The sequence below is a fragment of the Rhamphochromis sp. 'chilingali' genome (genome assembly GCF_963969265.1).
Source record: "Rhamphochromis sp. 'chilingali' genome assembly, chromosome: 2".
Lineage (NCBI taxonomy): Eukaryota > Metazoa > Chordata > Actinopteri > Cichliformes > Cichlidae > Rhamphochromis > Rhamphochromis sp. 'chilingali'.
Genome location: NC_137930.1, coordinates 69,363,152 through 69,384,433, shown reverse-complemented (window position 1 = coordinate 69,384,433; position 21,282 = coordinate 69,363,152). Strand labels below are relative to the sequence as shown.

Here is a 21,282-nt window from a genome sequence, read left to right as displayed (position 1 = left end):
ATGTGCGCTGTTTTTCGGTCTGGTTACTACCGTTTATGTCAGAACCATGGCATGGCACCGGACACCGGTACCCTTCCCTACTTACGAGGACATTATACTGCTACAGTTCTACCAAAATTTTAGACGAATATCCTCATATGTGGCTCTTATTTTTCTTAAAAACAAAAATAAGGTAAAAATAAATAAATAAATAAAAATCTGGTAATTCTTTGTTTTTACATTCATCGGGCCCCAATATGCCCCAATATCAAAGAGAAATTAGAAATGCATGCCGTGGAAGAGTTTGGGTCTTGGGAGGTTAAAGGCCGATCCGTGAAAATATTGTCTGACATTGAACCGGTCCGTGGCCCAAAAAAGGTTGGGGACCGCTGCAAACTCAAGCGACACGCTTTATGACAGGACCTCAGAAAAAACAGTCAGAGACCAGATTTGGGCATTGACACGTCAAATCTGGTGTTCAAACTTAATTTTGAAAATATGTCTTTGAGGCTTTTAAGGTAAAATACCCCAAAAATACACAAAAGCCAAACACGATGGGATTCAGAGGAGGCACCTGGGAATTCAACTGCCAACCCAACAACAGATCATATATAACTACTATCCCTTTCAGATAAATTTGGATCGTTTGTTTTGATGGGAAAACCTTGAATAATTGTTTTATTTGAAAAGCTGAATAATATTTAAACACTCATTACACTCTCAACAGTCAAAGCAGCTAATTCAGCTAAGTCTGATACCTGACCTTGTCCTTACTACAGTCCAGGACATGTTTAGTGTTGGGCTGGGCAGATGTGAAAGCCTGTGTCCATAAAACCATAATTGTCTGCATGCTAACCTTTGGTGTGAGGAACAAGCTTTAAAAAAGGGCCTGGGTCACATCTTTGAAGGTTATGGTGGCTTTTTATTGTTTTATTGTTTGCCTGACCTACTTCCCTCTAGTATAAATAATAATAAACTTTACTGCCGAGTAACACTGTGTAACAGACCTATCTGAAGTTCAACAGCAGCTTGTGTTGCATCATAATACTACCCATATTTAAGCCTTGTGTACTATTTCTACCCAAAGTCAGCGCGCTAACTAAGCTCCGCTGTCACTAAGTGAGAGGGGATAAAGTGTCAGGACCCCAAAAGCATGTGTGATCCTCTTATCCATCAATCAGTGCTACACTCAACAACAACCACAGGCCAGTAAACACGGCCAGGTTCTCGATCAACATCATCCCTCCTACATCAGTGTCACCAAAATGTTATTACCGAACCGATTTTATGTGCTACACAGCGCTCAAAAAATCTGCCAAAAACTGTTTCAGTACGACTTTGCTGAGCTACGAAGCCGCACCGCTTGATGGATTGTCGGAGCATTACGGCTATCGTAGGCGGAGCCTCGCGGAGTGATACGTACTGTGCTTCAACATAGTATTACCGTATTGTGTGTGTATAACCTCTTTTTAAGTTGTGTGGATATTATACATGGTTATGCTGAGGATATGTCGGCCAGTTTCCACTGGAAATGCCTTTTGGTTAAACTGTCAACGAGGAATTTGCATTGCACTAATAAAGTTGTGGAGTTGTAAAGTATTTTTTAATTATATCGTCAGTTATATCGTTATCGCAAATTTTCAAATATATATATATATATATATCGTGATAAATTATTTTGCCATACTGCCCTGCCCTTGTGTCCACTCCAGGTCAGGAAGAAGCTGCTGCTCCGAGTGGAGGAGTTTGGGTGGGAGTTTAGTCCAGAAGGGGAAGGACTGGGGCAGCGATGCTGAAGAGAGAGCTGTATCATGGAAGGACAGGCCCCTGCACGGTATGTACCACCGGCAGATAGAGGAGGTGGCTGATATCCAGAAATCCTACCAGTGGCTGGACAAAGCTGGACTGAAAGACAGCACAGAGGCACTAATCATGGCAGCACAAGAACAAGCTCTGAGTACAAGATCCATAGAGGCTGGGGTCCATCACACCAGGTGCAGGCTGTGTAAAGATGCCCCAGAGACAATCCAGCACATAACAGCAGGGTGCAAGATGCTAGCAGGCAAGGCATACATGGAACGCCATAACCAAGTGGCCGGCATAGTGTACAGGAACATCTGTGCCGAGTATAACCTGGAAGTCCCGAGGTCAAAATGGGAGATACCCCCAAGGGTGGTGGAGAATGACCGAGCTAAGATCCTGTGGGACTTCCAGATACAGACGGACAAAATGGCGGTGGCTGACCAACCGGACATAGTGGTGGTAGACAAACAGAAGAAGACGGCCGTAGTGATCGATGTAGCGGTTCCGAATGACAGCAATATCAGGAAGAAGGAACACGAGAAGCTGGAGAAATACCAAGGGCTCAGAGAAGAGCTGGAGAGGATGTGGAGGGTGAAGGTAACGGTGGTCCCCGTGGTAATCGGAGCACTAGGTGCGGTGACTCCCAAGCTAGGCGAGTGGCTCCAGCAGATCCCGGGAACAACATCGGAGATCTCTGTCCAGAAGAGCGCAGTCCTGGGAACAGCTAAGATACTGCGCAGGACCCTCAAGCTCCCAGGCCTCTGGTAGAGGACCCGAGCTTGAAGGATAAACCGCCCGCAGGGGCGTGCTGGGTGTTTTTATATATATATATATATATATATATATATATATATATATATATATATATCCATCACCACCAATCACGGTGGGCTGCCTGGACCAAAACATGCCTGTTTTTTTTTTTTTTTGTCCCAGTCAGATCTGGATGCAGCCAATAATAAGAATGCTCATTTAGCTGCATTTAGCCATTAAGATGTCTTCTGATCAGAATATTATACATGCGATTATTTAACAGCCTGTGTGTGATGTTCCGTTTACACACAGTATGCTAGCGATCACATGTTAGTAAACATGGCAGTCACACAATCATGTCAGTTGTTGCTCGTCCATTGGAGCTGTGATTTCTGAATCACACATCCACACAAACAGAAACCCAACTCTGGTCAAACATCTCTCGTACCTTACACCATCCATTTCTTTCCTAAATAACTTAAATAATCTCTCGTCTGTGAGTGGCTGTGTGCAGGTAAACCCATCTGGTTACATTAATGTGTAATGTTTGTGTTGCCTGGCAACAGCAGGAAAGAAAAACCCAAATATCAGAGCTGAGACGTTATCTCACTAATGTAATTGCATTGAATAACAGATCCAATTCCACTAATGGGGAAGGTGACTCTTACTCACAGTGACTAAAAATAGGACGCCTGGTGTCCCCAGGTTCCAGTAAAGTCAGGGGTGATGGCTGATTTTAAATGAAAACGAACGTTTTAATAAATCTTGAGGAGCCTTTTCAACGAGTTGCTCTGGGGCACAAATACGACAGGATTGCAAATATGAACCAAATTTACGTCACCAGGTATGTCACATGTGGAGATAGCGGTGCAAACCTTTTTTTCCTCTGATCATCATTCCTTTTTTTAGAAATTGTCAACAAGTTGCCAGCTTAGCTCGACCAGAGGCAATTAAAATGCTCAGTGAAGTGAGACGCAGGGCAGATGGTCAGGCAAAAAGTGGCACAAGCCAGCTTGATGCACAACTGGTAACACAGGTTGTCTTTGCTTAGGTCTGAGCCCCAGCGTGCCCACCCTCGTGCCAAAAGCAACGCATGTCCGCTGATGAAATAGCTCAATTTATCTTGTGCCTTAAATTGTTGCCATCTATTTCACCAATCAATAAACCGCAAAACGTGGAAGTGTTGAGGAGGCTCAACATCCCACTGTGAAAACCTGGATTTAATTATTTCCATAAGACACATTTACCTACAATGAGCTACGTATTGACTGATGTTTTTTTTAATGAAAGAAACAAATGCAGGAGGGGGGAAAATATTCAGGAAAACCACATCATACAAGAGCTGATGTCACAGGAGCTACACCTTGTTGTGATGGAGGTGTTGCCTGTCCCAACAGCGGTACTGGGAGTTTCTCCCACAGGGTTCAGACTGCTCCTTGGTTTTATCCTGCCAGGCAGTTTCTTTCCAGGTGCCTAATCAGACTTACCCGTCCTGGAAGACATAAGGTGAATTTAACCTCCTAGGACCTGCGTCCACATATGTGGACATCACAATTTGGGTTATTTAGACCAAAATAGTCAATTTTGCTCTACAAGGGCCTGATATCCACTTAGGAGGACATTATAGTGCTACTGTTCTATCGAAATTTTAAACGAATATCCTCATATGTGGATCTCATTTTTATTAGAAACAAAAATCAGGTAAAAAAAATTTAAAAAAAAATCTGGTAATTCTTTGTTTTTACATTCATCAGGTCCCAATCAGCCCAAATATCAAAGAGAAATTAAAAATGCTGCTGTGGAAGCGTTCAGGTCTGAGGAGGTTAAACTAGCGGGCAACAAAGAAAGCCAGCCACACTCTGGGCCGAGGACTAGACTGGAGGATTACTCCTGCAGACTCTGTCACACATCGATTTTGAACTGAACACCTGAAGGCAACAACTTCACTAGACTGTAAAAACTACTCATTAATCCTGTGGCAGCGTCAGGGACCAAGCAGTAAAGCATAAAGGACACAGGTGGTTTTAATTCAAAAAGGGGTTTTATTGACCCAAAAATATGAAAACATATTTAACAAAGCCAAAACTCAAACAGGCAGACCAATAAAAGAGGTCAACTCAATAGACTAAACTCAAGATAATAATTAACAAAACCTCAAACAAACATATGATAAACTGACCTCCTGAAATGACACACAGGGGAACTTAAATACCGGTTTAGCTAAACCAAATGACACACACGGGGGAAAACAAGCTGGCTGCCATATAACCAACTAATACAAAACAATGAAACAAACATGAAACACCCCCCAGGCAATGAAGCATGTGGTGCAATCCAATTAGGCTGTCAGTGGTACTTCAGGTCTCGCAGCCCTTTGCCACACCTTTTGCCAGACAGGAGAAGCCAACCCCCAGGTAACTCAAACAAAGAAAGATGTATTAATATAACATAAAACAGAACTTTGACCTTGCAAGGTTAATATGTGTGCACGCCATATAAACATTGGAAGGTGTGATGGAAAAATAAATACATTTAATAAAGAAACAATATTGAACAATAAGTAGAATATTTTAAAGTAGTGACTGTAAATTAAACTAAAGTGAATCAACGGGTGGTGAGGTGTGGAGCTTACCATGTGTGGCATGCCATCACAGGCAGGAAGGGCTTCGTCCCCACGACTGTGCCGTATCACACTGTCCACAGCACACGGGCATACATATTCACATGGTACAAAAACATATCACGATGTCATTGCTATACCATCGCCATGCTTTCCTGTTTCCACAGCAAGGAGACGAGCCCTGCATGGCCTCAGCCTCTGATGAAGATTTCATATGTAGTAAGGGAGCTACTTCAATAACAGAGCCCAGTACTTTTGCTCCAGTTACAGGCCATGTGTAACCGAAGCAGTGCTCAGCTGTACTCCATGTGACAGGAAGAGCAAACTGTGGAGCAACTGATGCAGTTATATGATTGAAAAGCAGGGCTTTAAAAGGCCAAGTTACTTTAGTCACTGTAAAATTAATGTGTTAAGCAATTCTTCTACATGGTTTATTGACAGGTTTTAGGGACAGCACTACCTGGGCTGCTTCTGTTCGACCTATGCTGTGTTACTCCTATTGCCATGACAGGAGTTCATCGAAAAAGGAGGATGAAGAACGCCTATCGTTTACGTACCCTGATAAAGGCTGCACCCGTTCAGTGGCTTTTTCTATATCATCACAAATCATTATCACAAATGTTCTTGAAAGGCTACATCGCCCTCCCTTACTCCGCCCTGATAGCTGACTGTAAGGTTTCTGGAGCCCTTTTAACACAAGTACTTTAGAAGAGTTGGAGAAAGAGCTGTGAGTACAGCGGCTTCATCCCCCTCCTGTTTAAACATGACGCCTATTAGAAACACGTTTGCTTAAAGGGAGGGTAAAGGAGCAAAAGTGCTGAAGTGAATTAAATGATTAAGTATAAGATAAGTCCCCTTTGATTCAGGCCAAAACATGACGCCGTGTTGACGATGGTTACGCCTTTTAGCGCGTCCATCCAGGTGTCAGCTCGTCCCTTCTTCTAAAATATTTTTCACCTTTAGCAAAACAGAAAAACACAGAATGGGTTTGAAGGCCTGCATCACCACTCGGGCTGCACAATGTGTAATGTTGATAATACGTTTTTTCATCACAATCCCCTGATTTTAGTGACAAAACTGTTTTGCTGTCACACAAACATAGCCCTACGTTTTCCATGTAGTGGGACACACCTGCTGATGCACAGATCTCTGCAGTAAAATAAATCAGTGCTCTACAAATAATGAATTTATCCATCTACTAAAAGCAGGAGATAAAGTTTTGCACCCCACTCATTGTACCTGCATGATGCATGTGACCAAGTAGGAACGTTTGACGGCCTTCTCTTTTTCCCAGTGTTTTGTGTGCAGTGAAGTATCCCCACTCCTGTGTCCATTTTCCAGAAGTCTTCATCCCTCACCGTGTTTGCTGGACACTTATCGTTGGCCAGAGGGAATGCAGCTGCTTTGGTGATTTCAGTGCATCTGTGTGAGCTGGATGGACGTGCTGACGAGCTGCACTGGCTGATGTTGGACTTTTCACATTAGCAACCGCCGCAGTGTTTTTCTTGGCTTTAATGCATTTGTTGTACTGCAGTCAGTGGTGTGTAACTTAGTCGTGTTGCTTTGCAGACCCACAGCAATCTTTGCACATTATTTCATCTTGGTTGGTCACTTCCCATAAATCCAAAGTATTTCCAAACAACGGATGGCGATCTGCTTCGAGTTCCAAGTTCTTCTCCTTTAGCTGTGATTTTTGTTTCGATGCTCTGTTGTGTATCCGTCTTATCTAGTCGCCATTCAGGAAACTTTAAGCTTTCATTGGCACACGTCATTCGATCATGTTCGTTTAGTTGTGGGAAGCCTAAATGGTGACTGATTGTCCTAAAACTACCAGAATTGCCCTAGAGCTGGGAAATTGGGATTGTTTGATCACTCTTCACTTACATGTACAAGCTTGTAATCATGGGGCAAGAAATGATGTGAGACAGACGGGAGGTCGGTCACTGACACCCACCTATCCGTGCAGGACATTTCACTTTGAAAGCATGGATAGGAACATACTCCCTGAGTGGGCCTTCAGTAAGAAAAAGTCTGAGGTTTGTTAACATGCATAAATGTCTGAGCGGAACAGCGTGTGCACGAGCTTAACAGAGGCCTGAGACAGAGGTACTTCAACCATGCGAGCATGGTGGGGGGGTCAGTCAGCTGAAACTTGTGCCCCCCACCTTTAGACATTAGGCCTTCACAGTACGTTAATGCAATAATTCACTGTCTGCTGCACAGTCTTTGTAGTAATTAGTCGTTAATTACATATCGCTGTTAAGTTTGTTAACGGGACTGCCATCAAAATAGTGACCCTCACCCTCACCACCATCATCATCATCCCCGCGTCTGTCAGCTCTGATGTCGCACTGTGGGCTGTTAGGCCTCCGCTGATGCACACAGACAGTAAGTCACACCAGCACTAACACCACCGAGGACGATAACGACGCTTTTACCTGGCGAGTACAGCCGTGCTAGCTGTCGGGCCCCGGCGTGCTGCGGTCCCCAGCGAGGCGCCGCGCTGCGTGCAGCCGCCCCATGCTCGTTGCCGTTCGGATCCTCCTCCGCCATGGACCGGTGCCTGATGTCGGTCTCGGAGAGTAGCGACGCCGCCATGACTCTCCCCGCTTTGGGCTTTCAGCTACAAGACATCCACCGTGGAGCTGTCCCGGGCGATAGTGTCACGGCCTCCGGCTGTCGCGGCGACCGAGCGGAGGAGGTAGGCTCAACCAATTGATGCTAGCTGGGATGTTACCGGAGCAGCCTCGTGCCACCCGGAAATACACACACGGACCTATTTCACGGGGCTGTACCCGCCACTGCTGTGAATGTGCACCAAACGACAACCGGACGGTTAAATGTACCGCGGTTTAGTTCCAAGTGTTCTGCTAAACAAACTTTATTTGTGCCTCCGCTGAAAAAAACACAGGTCCTCAGAGTTCACCGAGCTGTCGTCAGCGTTAGGGACCGTCTGCGTTTGGCAGCGACGTCACAAAGTGAAAGTACGATCCGAGTACCTGCAGGTGCACAGGAGACTGTAGATCATGTATCTTTAAATATCCATACACACGTTTCTAATTGTTTTAACTGGTGTTGTAGCACTAATGATGGCGCAGTGGTTGTAAGGGTCCGGTGTCAGCATCTGTGGATGTGTTGGCTTCATCCCGCAGTCTTAACATGTGCGCCTCGGGTCATTTATAAACTGGGTGTAAATGATTGTCTGTGTCTCTGTGTTAGCCCTGTGATGGACGGGTGGCCTGCCCTAGTACAGGAACAAATACGGTAGTTTTAAGGTAACAGTCAGCCAGACATTCAGGAGCTGGAGGACGAATAATAGGACAGATGTAGAAATATATGTTTGTTTGTTTGTTTGTTTGTTTTTCTTATGAAAAAAGAGTGGAAACGTGCGCGTGTGTGCAGCTATCTCAAAATGCCTCTTGTTACTTATTAGTTGTTTCATATTATTTCTATTCACTTTAATTTAAAAACCAAAGTTTTTAAAAGCCTTTCCCGTTGGCATGTACTCGTCTCCCACCATCTGTGCTGCAATGGAATTCTCCCATTAGTTAATTAATGTCTGTGGTAATGGTAAAAAAAACCGCTGTGTGCAGTTAGTTTGGTTAGCTGACAAAAGGATAACATACATGTGGGCATACAAACCACATCCCAGTGAGTCTTTTAGAAGTAAAACTGAAAGTGTTCAAGGCTGCACAAGGCCAAACAGTTCAGGAACCAGGATGAGTGAGTGTGATCTCCAGTCCCTCAGACTACACTGCTCTAAGAATGGGTGCAGTTCTGTAGGGTCACAGTTCATCGCTGTATCCACAAATTCAGGTTAATACTGAACCGTGTAATTTTAAAAAAGGACATAAACGAGATGACGAAACATTACTGCCTTCTCTGGTCACAGACTTGATGAACAGTAATCAGGCACAATATTGTCTGACAGATCGATATTCTTTTTAGGAACACCTGATAAAATAACACATTGATTCGTGCCATATAAAAAGTGAGACATGTCAATTCAGATTCTTTGTCAAATATACACTAACGAATCATTTTACATCAGCAGCCTAACCACTGTCATGATAATAAATACTAGTTAATCTATAGCACCAAATCATCAGCCAGTCACCTGTGAGCTACAACATGGCAGAGCTGCCTGTCACCTGATAAACAGGACATACATGACAATAAGAATAAAATGTGGAGCTGCTTCAGTGTTTCTGTCACTTTGTGCAGATCTTGACTCGTCAGTAATGTTTGTAGGCTGAGTGCATTTTAAAACTGTGCAAACTGCACTACAAGGTGGAATATTTGCAAAATCCTGACTACATCATGATATTTTGTCTCAAAAATGAACCCTATGAATACGTCAGTGCGATTAGGATGAAATTATTGTGTCACCAACATGTTAACGTTAGACATATAATTCTAACAGCCTCTGTAAACTAATATCCGGGCTGCTCGAGGCTCCGTTTCCTCTGACAGTTTCAATCAAAATTAGAAACGCTGCTCTGAGACTGAGAGAACTAACAGTGCTGCCTGCTGTGCAAACACGTTATTCATGGTTACGTACAGTTTTAGACTGATGTGGGCCAAAGCCTAGCACAGCCTGTAACGTTATTGTGACACATTTTATGAGTGAACTTGGCTTTAAGTGACTGACAGGTTTCTTTGAAAAACACTTTCTTATATCCAGCTTCTTCCTCTTTGCTGCCGTCCTCCTCGCAGCGCAGGTTTGCCGCTACTGAAACTAAACAGAGCTCCCTGAAAGGCTCAGCCAATCACATTGGCCATATTTGTCACATGACGTAGGACTCCAGTAGAGCACGTAATTTAACTCTTTCTGCTCCGCTGGGTGAATGAGACGCTGACAGATCGGTTTTTTTTTTCTATCGGGTTTGATTTTCTTTACTCAAAGAGATCAAATTATTGGTGGGGACACGTCCCTTCCGTCCATGCCAAATCTACACCCTTGCTTGTCACCCATTGGATTATTTCTGGAGACATTTTTAATGCTGGCTTCAAGTGCAGTTATTCTAAGAAGGAAACAAAACTGTGCAAAGTTTATGAAACGTTACTGCATTACTAATATCAACTAGAAGTGAAAAAATGATGAACCTCTCACTCCTTTATATTTTGCATCCAAACAGCCGTACCTTTTCAAATTAAAGTCTGCTAATAGTTCTTTTTGAAAGTCTTTCGAAGTTCTAGACATCAGCTGCTTTTTCACTCATATTCAGTCCTCGTGCTGGATTTTTGTTTGTTTAGAGCATAAAAAGGCAGTTAATTGAAAGGATGAACCAGTGTTGTGTCTTCACATAACAACATTAGGCACGTTGTTTCTAGTGCCCTGGTGCAAAAACACATGGAAAAATCTGAAAAGATGCAAAAGACAACAGACTGACAGGCATAAAATAGAAGTGTTGCACCAACAAGGTGATTCCCAAAGAACTGTTAGCTAAACACCTGCTATATCTCAGCGTGATGTGCAGTTTGCCCTTCAGAAAATATGAACGACCTGGACAGTTGGAGGAAAAAGAAGAAGTGGCATGTCTAAGAGAATATTTGCGCCAGGTGAACAATATCTGGAAGTCATGAGAGAAAATTCAGCAAAGACCTGACATGGATTCAGAGACGCATCTGGCCCTTCAGCTGATCCATCTCCTCTTCATCAGAAATGGTCTCAGTGGGAGGGTGGCTGTGAAGAAGCCATCCATAAGGAAGGAGCACACAAAGGCTGAGGTGTGCCAAATTACACAAGAGCCAGGCTGAAACTCGGTGGCTACAGATCCTATGGAGTAATTCATCTGTGTTCAAAATATTGGAGGGAGGGGACCATCAGAGAACTATAACTGTGGGTGTCAGTGGAGGATCGGGCGTGGTTTGGGGCTGATGTTGGGGAAGTTGTTTGAATGATCAATGCAGAAAAGTGCAGCCAGATTTTGATCCATCATGCAACACCATGTGGAAAGAATCTAAATATTTTAGCACAACAATGATCCCAAACATAGAGTATATTTACATGTGTGCTTCCCCATGTTTCAGTACAAATATAAAGAAATGAGGGGCAACTCAAGACTTTTGCACAGTGCTACATGATTTCAACACACATCAATTCCATTGTAAAAAGTCACTGTGGGTCAGCAGAGGAAAAGCTTGATGAAAGCAGCTGTGTTAAACTGTCAGTGCAGCCGGTACGAGGTGCAGAGCGAACGGCTCCACGGCCCTTTTTGAACGGAGCCTTCGGCCTCGTTGTCCCATTCTTTCAGCCCACACGCACTGCATGCTCGAGACACGCACACCAAACCACAATATCTGTACGTGGTCATCACCAGTGAGACGTGTATGATTCTCAGCCGTGTCAGGCTAATTATCTTACAATGCGCACTGCTGCTGTTGATAAGTGTGGTCATCATAAACCTCGTTCTTGTGTGCGTGACCTTAGATGAAACTCGACACAGATGGTCCACTGTGCCTTTTTTCAAACAGATCTATTCACAGAGGATTGTTGCCAGGTGTGATCAGTCCAGCTATCACCTTGTGCCTGAGCATAACGATAAAGGCCAGATTATGCCGTAGTCGCTTGTCTTTGTGCGCCGAGCCGAATGGCTGCATCGTTTCCAGCGCAGTTCTTGGTCACTCTCTGTGTCGCAATATCAGCAAACACAGCACCCAAGCAAACTCATAAATCACATCACACAGCAATTCTTTATTTGTCATTTATTTATTCCTTTCATCTTTTTTCTGTACTAGATTATTGCAATCTGGTTAATTCACATTCAAAAAGCAGTCGTTGACCAGACGCATTGAAATCGATGATATTTATTTTTTTACAATAACCATTATAGGCCCCATAGAGACTGGAAAACCCAATCCAAAAAAAGAAACATCTGTATGGTTTTCTGCACTTTATTTTTGTTTTCATGTCTTTTTGTTTTCATAGTAATTACAAAAAGGAAAAATATATATAACAATAATCATAAAAAGGATCGTTTTAGGTAGCGGTTTAGGAATATTACGACTGGCAAACAATCACAACACAGCACAAGTACCTACTTACTGCAAGAAATGAAAGGTACAAAAATGAAAACAAAAGCAAAGAAGCGCATATGGAAAAGGAAAAATCAAAGAAAACGGCACCTATGAAGTCGAATACAATAAGCGACCGAGGGGACGAGAAAGTACAGTCTATGAAAAAGCAAAACAAAAAAATCCCAAAACAAAGGCTGTTTTCTTGCTTTTTTCCTTTTCTATTCATTAAAAAATAAAATAAATTGCATGACCTGGGGAGTGATTGGTGGGAGGGGGGAGACGGGGCGGACGAAGAAGCTGGTGGGGGTTTTGGCGGGACAATAAAAAATACTGCACGTACAATACCTTGGTTCTCTTTCCTCCAGCTAGCGCTCACTGCTTTCCTCACCCACTTTTTCCTTTCTTTATTTAATAGCATATCCCATTAATATTCCTTTCCCCCGCTGCTCCTAATAGCCGCGCCCAGTGGCGCGATCGTTAGAGTTTTACATGTGAGTAGCAAATGACACTTTGATTGGCTGTGATGTGGAGATGGGGGTCCCCCGCCGGCTCTGGGTCGGGGGCCCCGGCTGAGCTGCGAGATCCTGCCGAGCCTCGGTCTCACTGCGCGTGCTGACTCAGTGTGTGGTTCTGCAGGGAGAGGGCGAGAGGGAGAGATAGGGAGAAAAAGTGAGAACACATGATGAGAGAAATAATGGGCTACATGAGCGGAGTGCTTTCCACTTGCCCCCCCACCCAATAATAGAGCAGAAACACAGCCGCCTCCCACAGCACAGACAGCGAGGCCTCCTCGCTCCTCCATACGCCGGCTGACGAAAGACGAGAACGGGAGAGAAACGACTCTGCGACGTACCGGTCGGTGCAGCACAGAGCCTCACGTGTGCTAACGGGAAAACAACCGAGGGAAAAGAAAAATGGCAGTTTGAAAGCAATTTAAACACCAAGCTCAACACGCGGCCAACAATAGAGCAACAACAGATCCGCCATTTTTGCAGATGGAATAGGAAGTCCGTAGGACCAACTCAAGACCGTGTAGTGTTTGGAGCGCCCCGGTTTGTTTGTCAGGGCCTTGAAACCCTCGTAGCTTTTCATATTGTGATTCATATTTTACAGAAAGTGTCGCCATGACTCAGAGACACGTTCACATCATTACATCATCACAGTGCAAAAAGAAAAATACACTTTTTTTCAAAATGAAAATTCACACCAGCTCAAAGAGAGACCGAAGACGTGACCTCGAGGTCAAAACAGAGACGATGGAGACGATGGACTGAGGCTGAGCAGCATGACGGTGGATGTACGGCACAGTTTATCTTAATGGAAAACTAGATGCACACGTAAAGGTAAGCTGGAGCGCGCACAACTCTCACTGGGGATGTTAAACACACACAGAAACATGCTTTGTGTTCTCGTGAACATGAACACACACAGAGTCCGTCCTCCGTTCCATATCAGAGACAAACTGAACCCCTGATAATCTGGATTTGCCAGTTTTGGAATTTAGCATAACATCTAGAGCTGGGGAGTTAGTGAGTGTGTGTGTGTGTGTGTGTGTGTGTGTAGATGACTGGAAAGATCTTTTTGGAAATGAGTGCGTGTATCAGAGAAAATTCCACTAGGATTTTTTCCTCCTCCTCATTTTCCCTGGATGTTACCGCTTTCTCCCTGTGAAATTTTCTCTCACACACACACGCACACACACACACACACACACACACACACACACACACGCACACACACACGCACACGCGCACACAAACATACAATTCCCAGTGAGATCTTCCCAATCAACGCCCCCACCCCCACCCTTCGCCACCACTAAAAGCAGCTTTCTCAGATTAATCGTTGTGTCTCACAGATAGGCCCCACTATGGAGAGAAAAAAAGACAAAAAAGAGGAGGGGATGGGGGGGTGAAGGGAACAGCGAGGCGAGGATGTGGATGGGGACAGAAATGTGAAGGATTATACGTGCTTTGGGGTTGATAAATACTTATTTGTCATTCTATGGCCCTTATCTTGCTGCGCATGTTTTGTTGAGCCCTTTGGTGTGTGTGTGTGTGTGTGTGTGTGTGTGTGTGTGTGTGTGTGTGTGTGTGTGAGAGAGAGAGAGAGAGAGAGAGAGAGAGAGAGAGAGAGAGAGAGAGAGAGAGAGAGAGAGAGAGAGAGAGAGAGAGAGAGAGAGAGAGAGAGAGAGAGAGAGAGAGACAGAGGCTATGTGTGTGCTGTATGACTGTGTATGTCCGTTTAAGAGTCTCTGTCACTCGGCTTTAGAGGCCAAGCTGCCCTGTCCAGAGAAAAGCAAAGGGTATTAATGCCCTACACTGGAGAGCCTTCCCCACACACACACACACACACACACACACACACACACACACACACACGCACGCAGGGTTTTACAGAAATGGATGAGCATATGAGGAATATAACGAACGGGACAGTGAAAAACAAGTGTGCGTGTGTGTGTGTGAGTGCGTGAGTGTGTGTGTGTGAGTGTGTGTGAGTGTGCGTGTGTGTGTGTGAGTGCGTGTGTGTGTGTGAGTGCGTGTGTGTGAGTGCGTGAGTGCGTGTGTGTGTGAGTGTGTGTGAGTGTGTGAGTGCGTGAGTGTGTGTGTGTGAGTGTGTGTGAGTGTGTGTGTGAGTGTGTGTGAGTGTGTGAAGGACTCTAGTGAGGAGGGAGAGCTCACTGGGAGCCACTGACCCCATTATGATAGAGAAACCCTCCTCTCCCTCTCCCTCTCTCTCTCTCTCCGCCCAACTACTGCGGCTCACTCTGTCGGCCTCGCTCGTCCTCTGCCTCTCTGCCAAACTGGCTGCATTTCCTCTTCCCACCAGAAGAGGTCAGGCTAACTCCTCTTTACAAGACAGAGAGGAGAATTTGGCCACTGCTCATGTGTCCAGTGTTCACTTGTTCATTTCCAAAAGGACCGTGCATATCTGGTTTTTGTCTCATATATGAGGCCGTATATGAGACATTAAAAAGGGGAGTGGAGACGAGGAAGAAAAGTAAATATGATCCGGTTGTAGGAGGATCAAAAGTAGGAACAAGGAAAGCAGAATGGAACTAAAGAGGAAAAGAGAGAGTGTTTTCCCTCAGGTTCTTTGGGTCCAACTGCTGCTGTATTGATTTGTAGATGGAGAAACGGATGAAAAGGAAGGACAGAGGACGAGGAGGGAGGAACAGAGGGAGGGAGGCTGCGGTCGCTCCCCAGAGGGCCTCACGGCGCTGCAAAGGACTGCTGGAAATAGACCAAAGGAGAGGGGCAAGGAAAGGAGGAAAGAAAAGAGAGGGAGGCATCAGGGAGGAAGGAAATGAAGAGACGGATGACAGTCTGACACGCTTCGTACGACACACTCCCCGACAACTCCTCTTCATTTACACAGTAGTCAGGGGTTTGCTATCGATTATGCAGCCCTGTAATCAATCAGTGTGTGTGTGTGTGTGTGTGTCACAGTGTGAGATCTGCTCTACAGCAGAGTAATTGAAATATTCCACAGAAAGAGGGTGACAGAGGAAGGTGCGAGTGGGGAGAATGAGGATGTTTGAAGTTTATTTAAGAATTTACAAAGAAACTCCACCTGTGTTATTTTCAGAATAAAAGCTTTTCAGAAAAGTGAACAGAGTTTGTCCCCTAAATTTTAGGAACGTTTTAAAGTGAAACAGCTGAACCGACATTTGTAGTCACAGTAATTTATAATATTTTAAACTGAGGAAACAAGGACGGCATAAATAAAAGCAAAAGTCTGTTGCTATGTAAAAGTTTTTAAGCTGCTTTTTTACTTTTTGGTATATTTTACTGCAAATTTCCTGAAAGGTTTGATTTAAAATGTGAATTCAGAATTTTATTTGATCTTTTAACCGAGGACATTGGAGACGTAGCAAGAACCCAGACGGGCCCAGTCGATACACAGGACTGTCAGACTGCTTAGAGAGAGCGAGGCTAAAGCCTGCAGAGCCACGGGCCCGGGGGAAATATGGCCCTGTCGCATTACCCACGCTGACACACACAAACAGGAACAGATTCATAGACTTGCACTCACGGCTAAGGCCACATGCACGTACACACACACACACACACACACACACACACACACACACACACACACACACACACACACACACACACCAAGGAAAAAACAAAAACAAGCAGAACAGAAAACTAGAATATACACACAAGAACACACAGCCTCATGGGGAACAGATAGAGATAAGAGAAAATCTAATCCTATCTGCTGCCTACACCATTACGCACACACAAAAATGGGGGGGTGCCTTTGTGTTGAGTTATAGAGGGGGGAGGAGCGCCACCGCCGTCTCTAATATGTACGTGTATGCACAGGCGCGTGATGGTTGTTAAGCCCGGTCAGCCTGATGCAGAGAGAACAGTGGAGGAGGAGAAGCCTGCGCAGCTGCAGCGTTTCTTCGGCTGAATCAGTCCGAGGTGCAAACCTCCAGGTACGGTCGCACACTTTGCTGTTCTGTGATGATGTAACAGGTGCACTCTGAAAAGCAGCTGCCAAGTGTGTAATAGTCACAGGAAGAGGAAGCACTGCTGTTGGAACAATGCCGTGTGTCTGTGTGTGTGTCTGTGTGCTGCCTCCACAGATGAGTGTGTGTGTGTGTGTGTGTGTGCGTGCGCGGGGGTAAGTGGAAGCAGTCCACATGCTGTGTGTGTGTGTGTGTGTGTGTGTGTGTGTGTGTGTGTGTGTGCGTGCGTGCATGCATGCATGCATGCATGTGTGCGCGCGCGGGGGAAGCAGTCCACATGCTGTGTGTGTGTCTGTGTGTGCTGCCTCCACAGATGAGTGTGTGTGTGTGTGCGCGCCCCATCTCTGTTGCTGTTTTTAACACCAAATGAAAAATCACCTCAGTCGTCTTGTGCTCTTCTTCGGGTTCAGTGTATTTATAGCTCCGAGCTGACACTCCTCCAACAGCATCCGTGTCTGTGTGTCTGCGACGAGCAGATGGGCCGTCTTAGTCCTCTTCCTCTGCTCCCTGGCTCGTCTTTAGCCCCACCTGTCCAGGACAGGATGCTGCCTCGGGAGCAGATCAAAAATAAACGCACCCCCTGCCCTTAACGCCCCGCCGACATGTATTCCCTGCTCTCCTTCTGCTTTTCCATCCCTCAGTCTTATGTCTCTCTAGCTCTTCCTCCTATTGTAAAGAACACACGATTGTCAAATGATCAGAAAGACCTCCTTTACTGCCGTCTCTTTCCAAGTCACGATGACCACCCCCACTACACTGTCACCACACCCAGGGTGACTCCTCTGACCGTGTCCTGTTTGGAGGGCTCCCTCCCTTTCTTCCTCCCACGGGGACGTCCCCTCTCCTGTTGCTCCTGGCCCATGCAGCCAGGCTTGGACCGGTACGCGAAACCCAAAATACACTCACAGCATGAAGGGCACGCACAAACACAACGTCAAAGACAAATACGATTGACTCTCCACCAGATTCGCAGCAAAGGTGGCGCCTCCCTGCTGGAAGCTGTTACACAAAGTAGGAAGTGACCTCACCTCCAGCAGAAATAACCGATCATTCCCGAGCACTGCACAACACATCTGAGTCACACCATTACGGAGACAAACATGTGCTGCTTCAAGTGAACCATGGCTCTCGTCCTCACGCACACAGCGCGCTCTCAGTGCTGAGGAATGCAGCGCTCACACATGGCAAAGTTTAGTGCCAGATGACCACTGCTTAACAAAACACAGAAATATCCTCACTAACACGCACGCACACAAAATGTCAACAGACAAGCAAATAAATGGAAAGGGAGAGGTTAAATAAATGCACGCACACGATTCAGCCGATACATGCGCTCGCAATTCAGCAGAGCGGGCTGGTCGTATTACCGCACACGCCCAAACCACATGAAGCCCTGACCAAAGATTAACCGAAAAATAATGGATGAAAGGTGAGAGGAAAGGGTTGAAGCCACAGATGAAGAAATGGGGATATAAGTGAATGCAAAGCTGCAGATGAAGACGACTGAACAGAAGCTGTTAATAAATATCAGATAATCAAGAAAGTCCCATTTATCTGAGTGTTGAGGAGCAGAGAGAGAAAACGTGTGTGGCGAACAAACCAACCAAACAATAGTTTTTATGCTTCATTTTAACGACTTAAGTAATGAACATCTAACAGGCTGAATCTCCCAATTTAACCAATAAAATATGCTCCAACCCACGAGCTTCATATTTACTATGGGCTTTCTTTCTGTGCACTGTATTTAAAGTTACTCCAGCTGTGGCTTTTAGTCTAAAAATGAACCACATCTGTAAAGCTGACACATGGAAATGAAATGCGAGGACGCAGCTTCTCTGTTGTGAATATTTGCTGGTGTGTGACAGTAAACTGAACATGTTTGACTCATCAGCTGCTGCTGCTGAAGAAACGTCTGTGAATGAAATAAGTGAAAAAGCCGGGACACTCTGTAACAACTCCAAACTGCTACAATCAGCTGATGCATTCAAAACGTACTTAAAATGTTTCTGAGCCAGTTTACATGTAAAAGCAGTGAAGAGTGAACGAGAGGAGAAGACTGTGGTCAAACTATCACTGATGGCTGACGTAATAATGTCCCAGACAATCAGACTTACAGGGACCAACACATGCATGGAGGTGCAGTGTGTTTGCGAGTGCCTGTATCTGCCACAGTGTGTTTTGGCAGAGCTGCTACAGCACAACACTACAGTGCCTCTTCTGTTCTATGACACATTGCTGCTGTTTACCTGTCTCTCACACACACACACACACACACACACACACACACACACACACACACACACACCAAATGACAGGAACCTGGTCCAAGCTGTTAGGACCCCTCCAGGCGTTGGCTCACATAGTGTCCGTTGTATTTGTCGCTCCACTTCATGTGCATCCATTTGTTTATCGCACCACATCAAAGTGACTTCGTGGTGGTGACTACGGCCTCTGTGACTGCTGCTGCCGATGCCTTCGACTGTTTTACGATTTTACATTCGTGAAAGCATAAATGGGAACGCGTACAGGTGTGCCCTCACCCCCTCATGGACATCCTTCTATGTAAATGCAACATGAACAAAACGTGCTTTGCGTGTGTGTAACGGTGAAGACTGCACAAAGTTCCTACAGTGTTAACAGCCACAGACACAATTTGGATTGAATTTTTCCTGGGGGGCGGTGACCAGAACATTTTTCTGACTTTCCTTTTAAAATATTTCTGTTGACATATTTAAGCTGCTTCTGCTTCAACCTTTAAACTACTATAAATGAAAACGCCTTTTATTCAGAATATTGTAGCGCTCGAAGCATCAGTGATGGCTGAGGTCGTATCAGCAGACGTGTTACTGTAATCAGCTGCTTCTCTGTCTCCGTGTTTCTGTCTCTCCGTGTCTCAGTCTCTCCGTGTCTCAGTCTCTCCGTGTCTCAGTCTCTCCGTGTCTCTGTGTCTCTCTGTCTCCGTGTCTCTCTGTCTCTGTGTCTCTCTGTCTCCGTGTCTCTCTGTCTCCGTGTCTCTCTGTCTCCGTGTCTCTCTGTCTCCGTGTCTCTCTGTCTCTGTCTCTCTGTGTCTCCACCTCTCTCTTCGGTTTTGAATCACTTTTTCTTTCTGTGTCTTCTCCCTGCTGAACAACAACAAGTCTGGGGATTCAGGGACATCACTGTGTGTTTGTGTGTGTGTGCGCGTGTTTGTGTGTGTGTGCGCGTGTTTGTGTGTGTGTGTGTGTGTGTGTGCGCGTGTTTGTGTGTGTGTGTGTGTGTGTGTGTGCGCGTGTTTGTGTGTGTGTGTGTGTGTGTGTGCGTGTGCGCGTGTTTGTGTGTGTGTGTGTGTGTGTGTTTGTGTGTGTGTGTGTGTGTTTGTGTGTGTGCGTGTGTTTGTGTGTGTGTGTGCGCGTGTGCGCGTGTTTGTGTGTGTGTGTGTGTTTGTGTGTGTGTGTGTTTGTGTGTGTGCTTGTGTGTGTGTGTGCGCGTGTTTGTGTGTGTGTGTGCGCGTGTTTGTGTGTGTGCGCGTGTTTGTGTGTGTGTGTGTGTGCGCGTGTTTGTGTGTGTGTGTGCGCGTGTTTGTGTGTGTGTGTGTGTGCGCGTGTTTGTGTGTGTGCGCGTGTTTGTGTGTGTGCGTGTGTGTGTGTGTGTGTGCGCGTGTGTGTGTGTGTTTGTGTGTGTGTTTGTGTGTGTGTTTGTGTGTGTGTGTGTTTGTGTGTGTGTGTTTGTGTGTGTGTGTGTGTTTGTGTGTGTGTGTGTGTGTTTGTGTGTGTGTGCGCGTGTTTGTGTGTGTGCGCGTGTTTGTGTGTGTGCGCGTGTTTGTGCATGTCCCAGGTCCCCATTCTAATAACACAGTCTCCCAGTGAGCAGTGGGGCAGCTGAGTACGCTCCCCTGGAACGCCACAGGGATCTACGGATCAAATTCACACACACACACACACACACACACACACACACACACACACACACACACACACACACACACACACACCCTATTGCCAGTTCAGCCACATCCACACCTTTCCATAATTCAGTCAGAGCGAGACAGTGAGGCTCTCGGATTCACACAAACACAAAGATAACATTATTCACAGACAGACTGCTAAACACAGCTCATTCCACATTGTGCTCTAATACCAGCAGCAGGCAGTGAACACGTCTCCCACCATATTCTTTGCTTTGCATTAACTACCAGGAGCACAGCTTTTTTCATAGATTTACATATTTTCTACTTTCTAGGTAGCCTCAACATGCAGCACTTGATGAGGAGCTGCACCGATGTCTTCATGCTGCTGTACTCAATAATATCATTGCACTATATATGTGTATATATGTGTATAGAAACCAACACACAAGCAAAAGGACCCCCCCCATCCATCTTTCTATTCATCTGACCAGCGATTCACCCATCCAGCAGTGTTTAAATATTTACTAGAGCTAAAGGAAATGATGTTTCAAAACAGATGAGGGGAGAAAAGTGGGTGATTTAAACAAAACGAGGGGGAGAAAGAAGCATGGAGGGCAGACGCTGCAGTCTAGCACCCCCTGGAGGCTGAAGACGAATGTGACGATCAAGATGACTATCGGAGAACGAGGGAGGGAGCCAGAGCTGAAACAGAGCTGAACGACTGTTTAGAAACAT

The 21,282-nt window shown here is 45.4% G+C and overlaps 2 protein-coding genes across 6 annotated transcripts in view; both read right to left on the bottom strand.

Moving 5' to 3' along the window:
- Window positions 1–8,285, bottom strand: part of LOC308391539 (plasmanylethanolamine desaturase 1) — a 60,662-nt gene extending 52,377 nt beyond the window's left edge. The window contains exon 1 of the mRNA XM_080874170.1: window positions 7,594–8,285. Coding sequence (XP_080730296.1) covers window positions 7,594–7,753 — 160 coding nt within the window. The 5' untranslated portion in view covers window positions 7,754–8,285. The remainder of the gene's footprint in view (window positions 1–7,593) is intronic.
- Window positions 8,286–12,291: 4,006 nt separating this feature from the next.
- znf423 (zinc finger protein 423) overlaps window positions 12,292–21,282 on the bottom strand; it is a 132,622-nt gene continuing 123,631 nt past the window's right edge. For all 5 annotated transcript variants that reach the window (XM_080867900.1, XM_080867898.1, XM_080867899.1 and 2 more), the window contains one exon: window positions 12,292–12,805. In XM_080867900.1, the coding sequence (XP_080724026.1) occupies window positions 12,776–12,805 (30 nt within the window). In that variant the 3' untranslated portion in view covers window positions 12,292–12,775. The remainder of the gene's footprint in view (window positions 12,806–21,282) is intronic.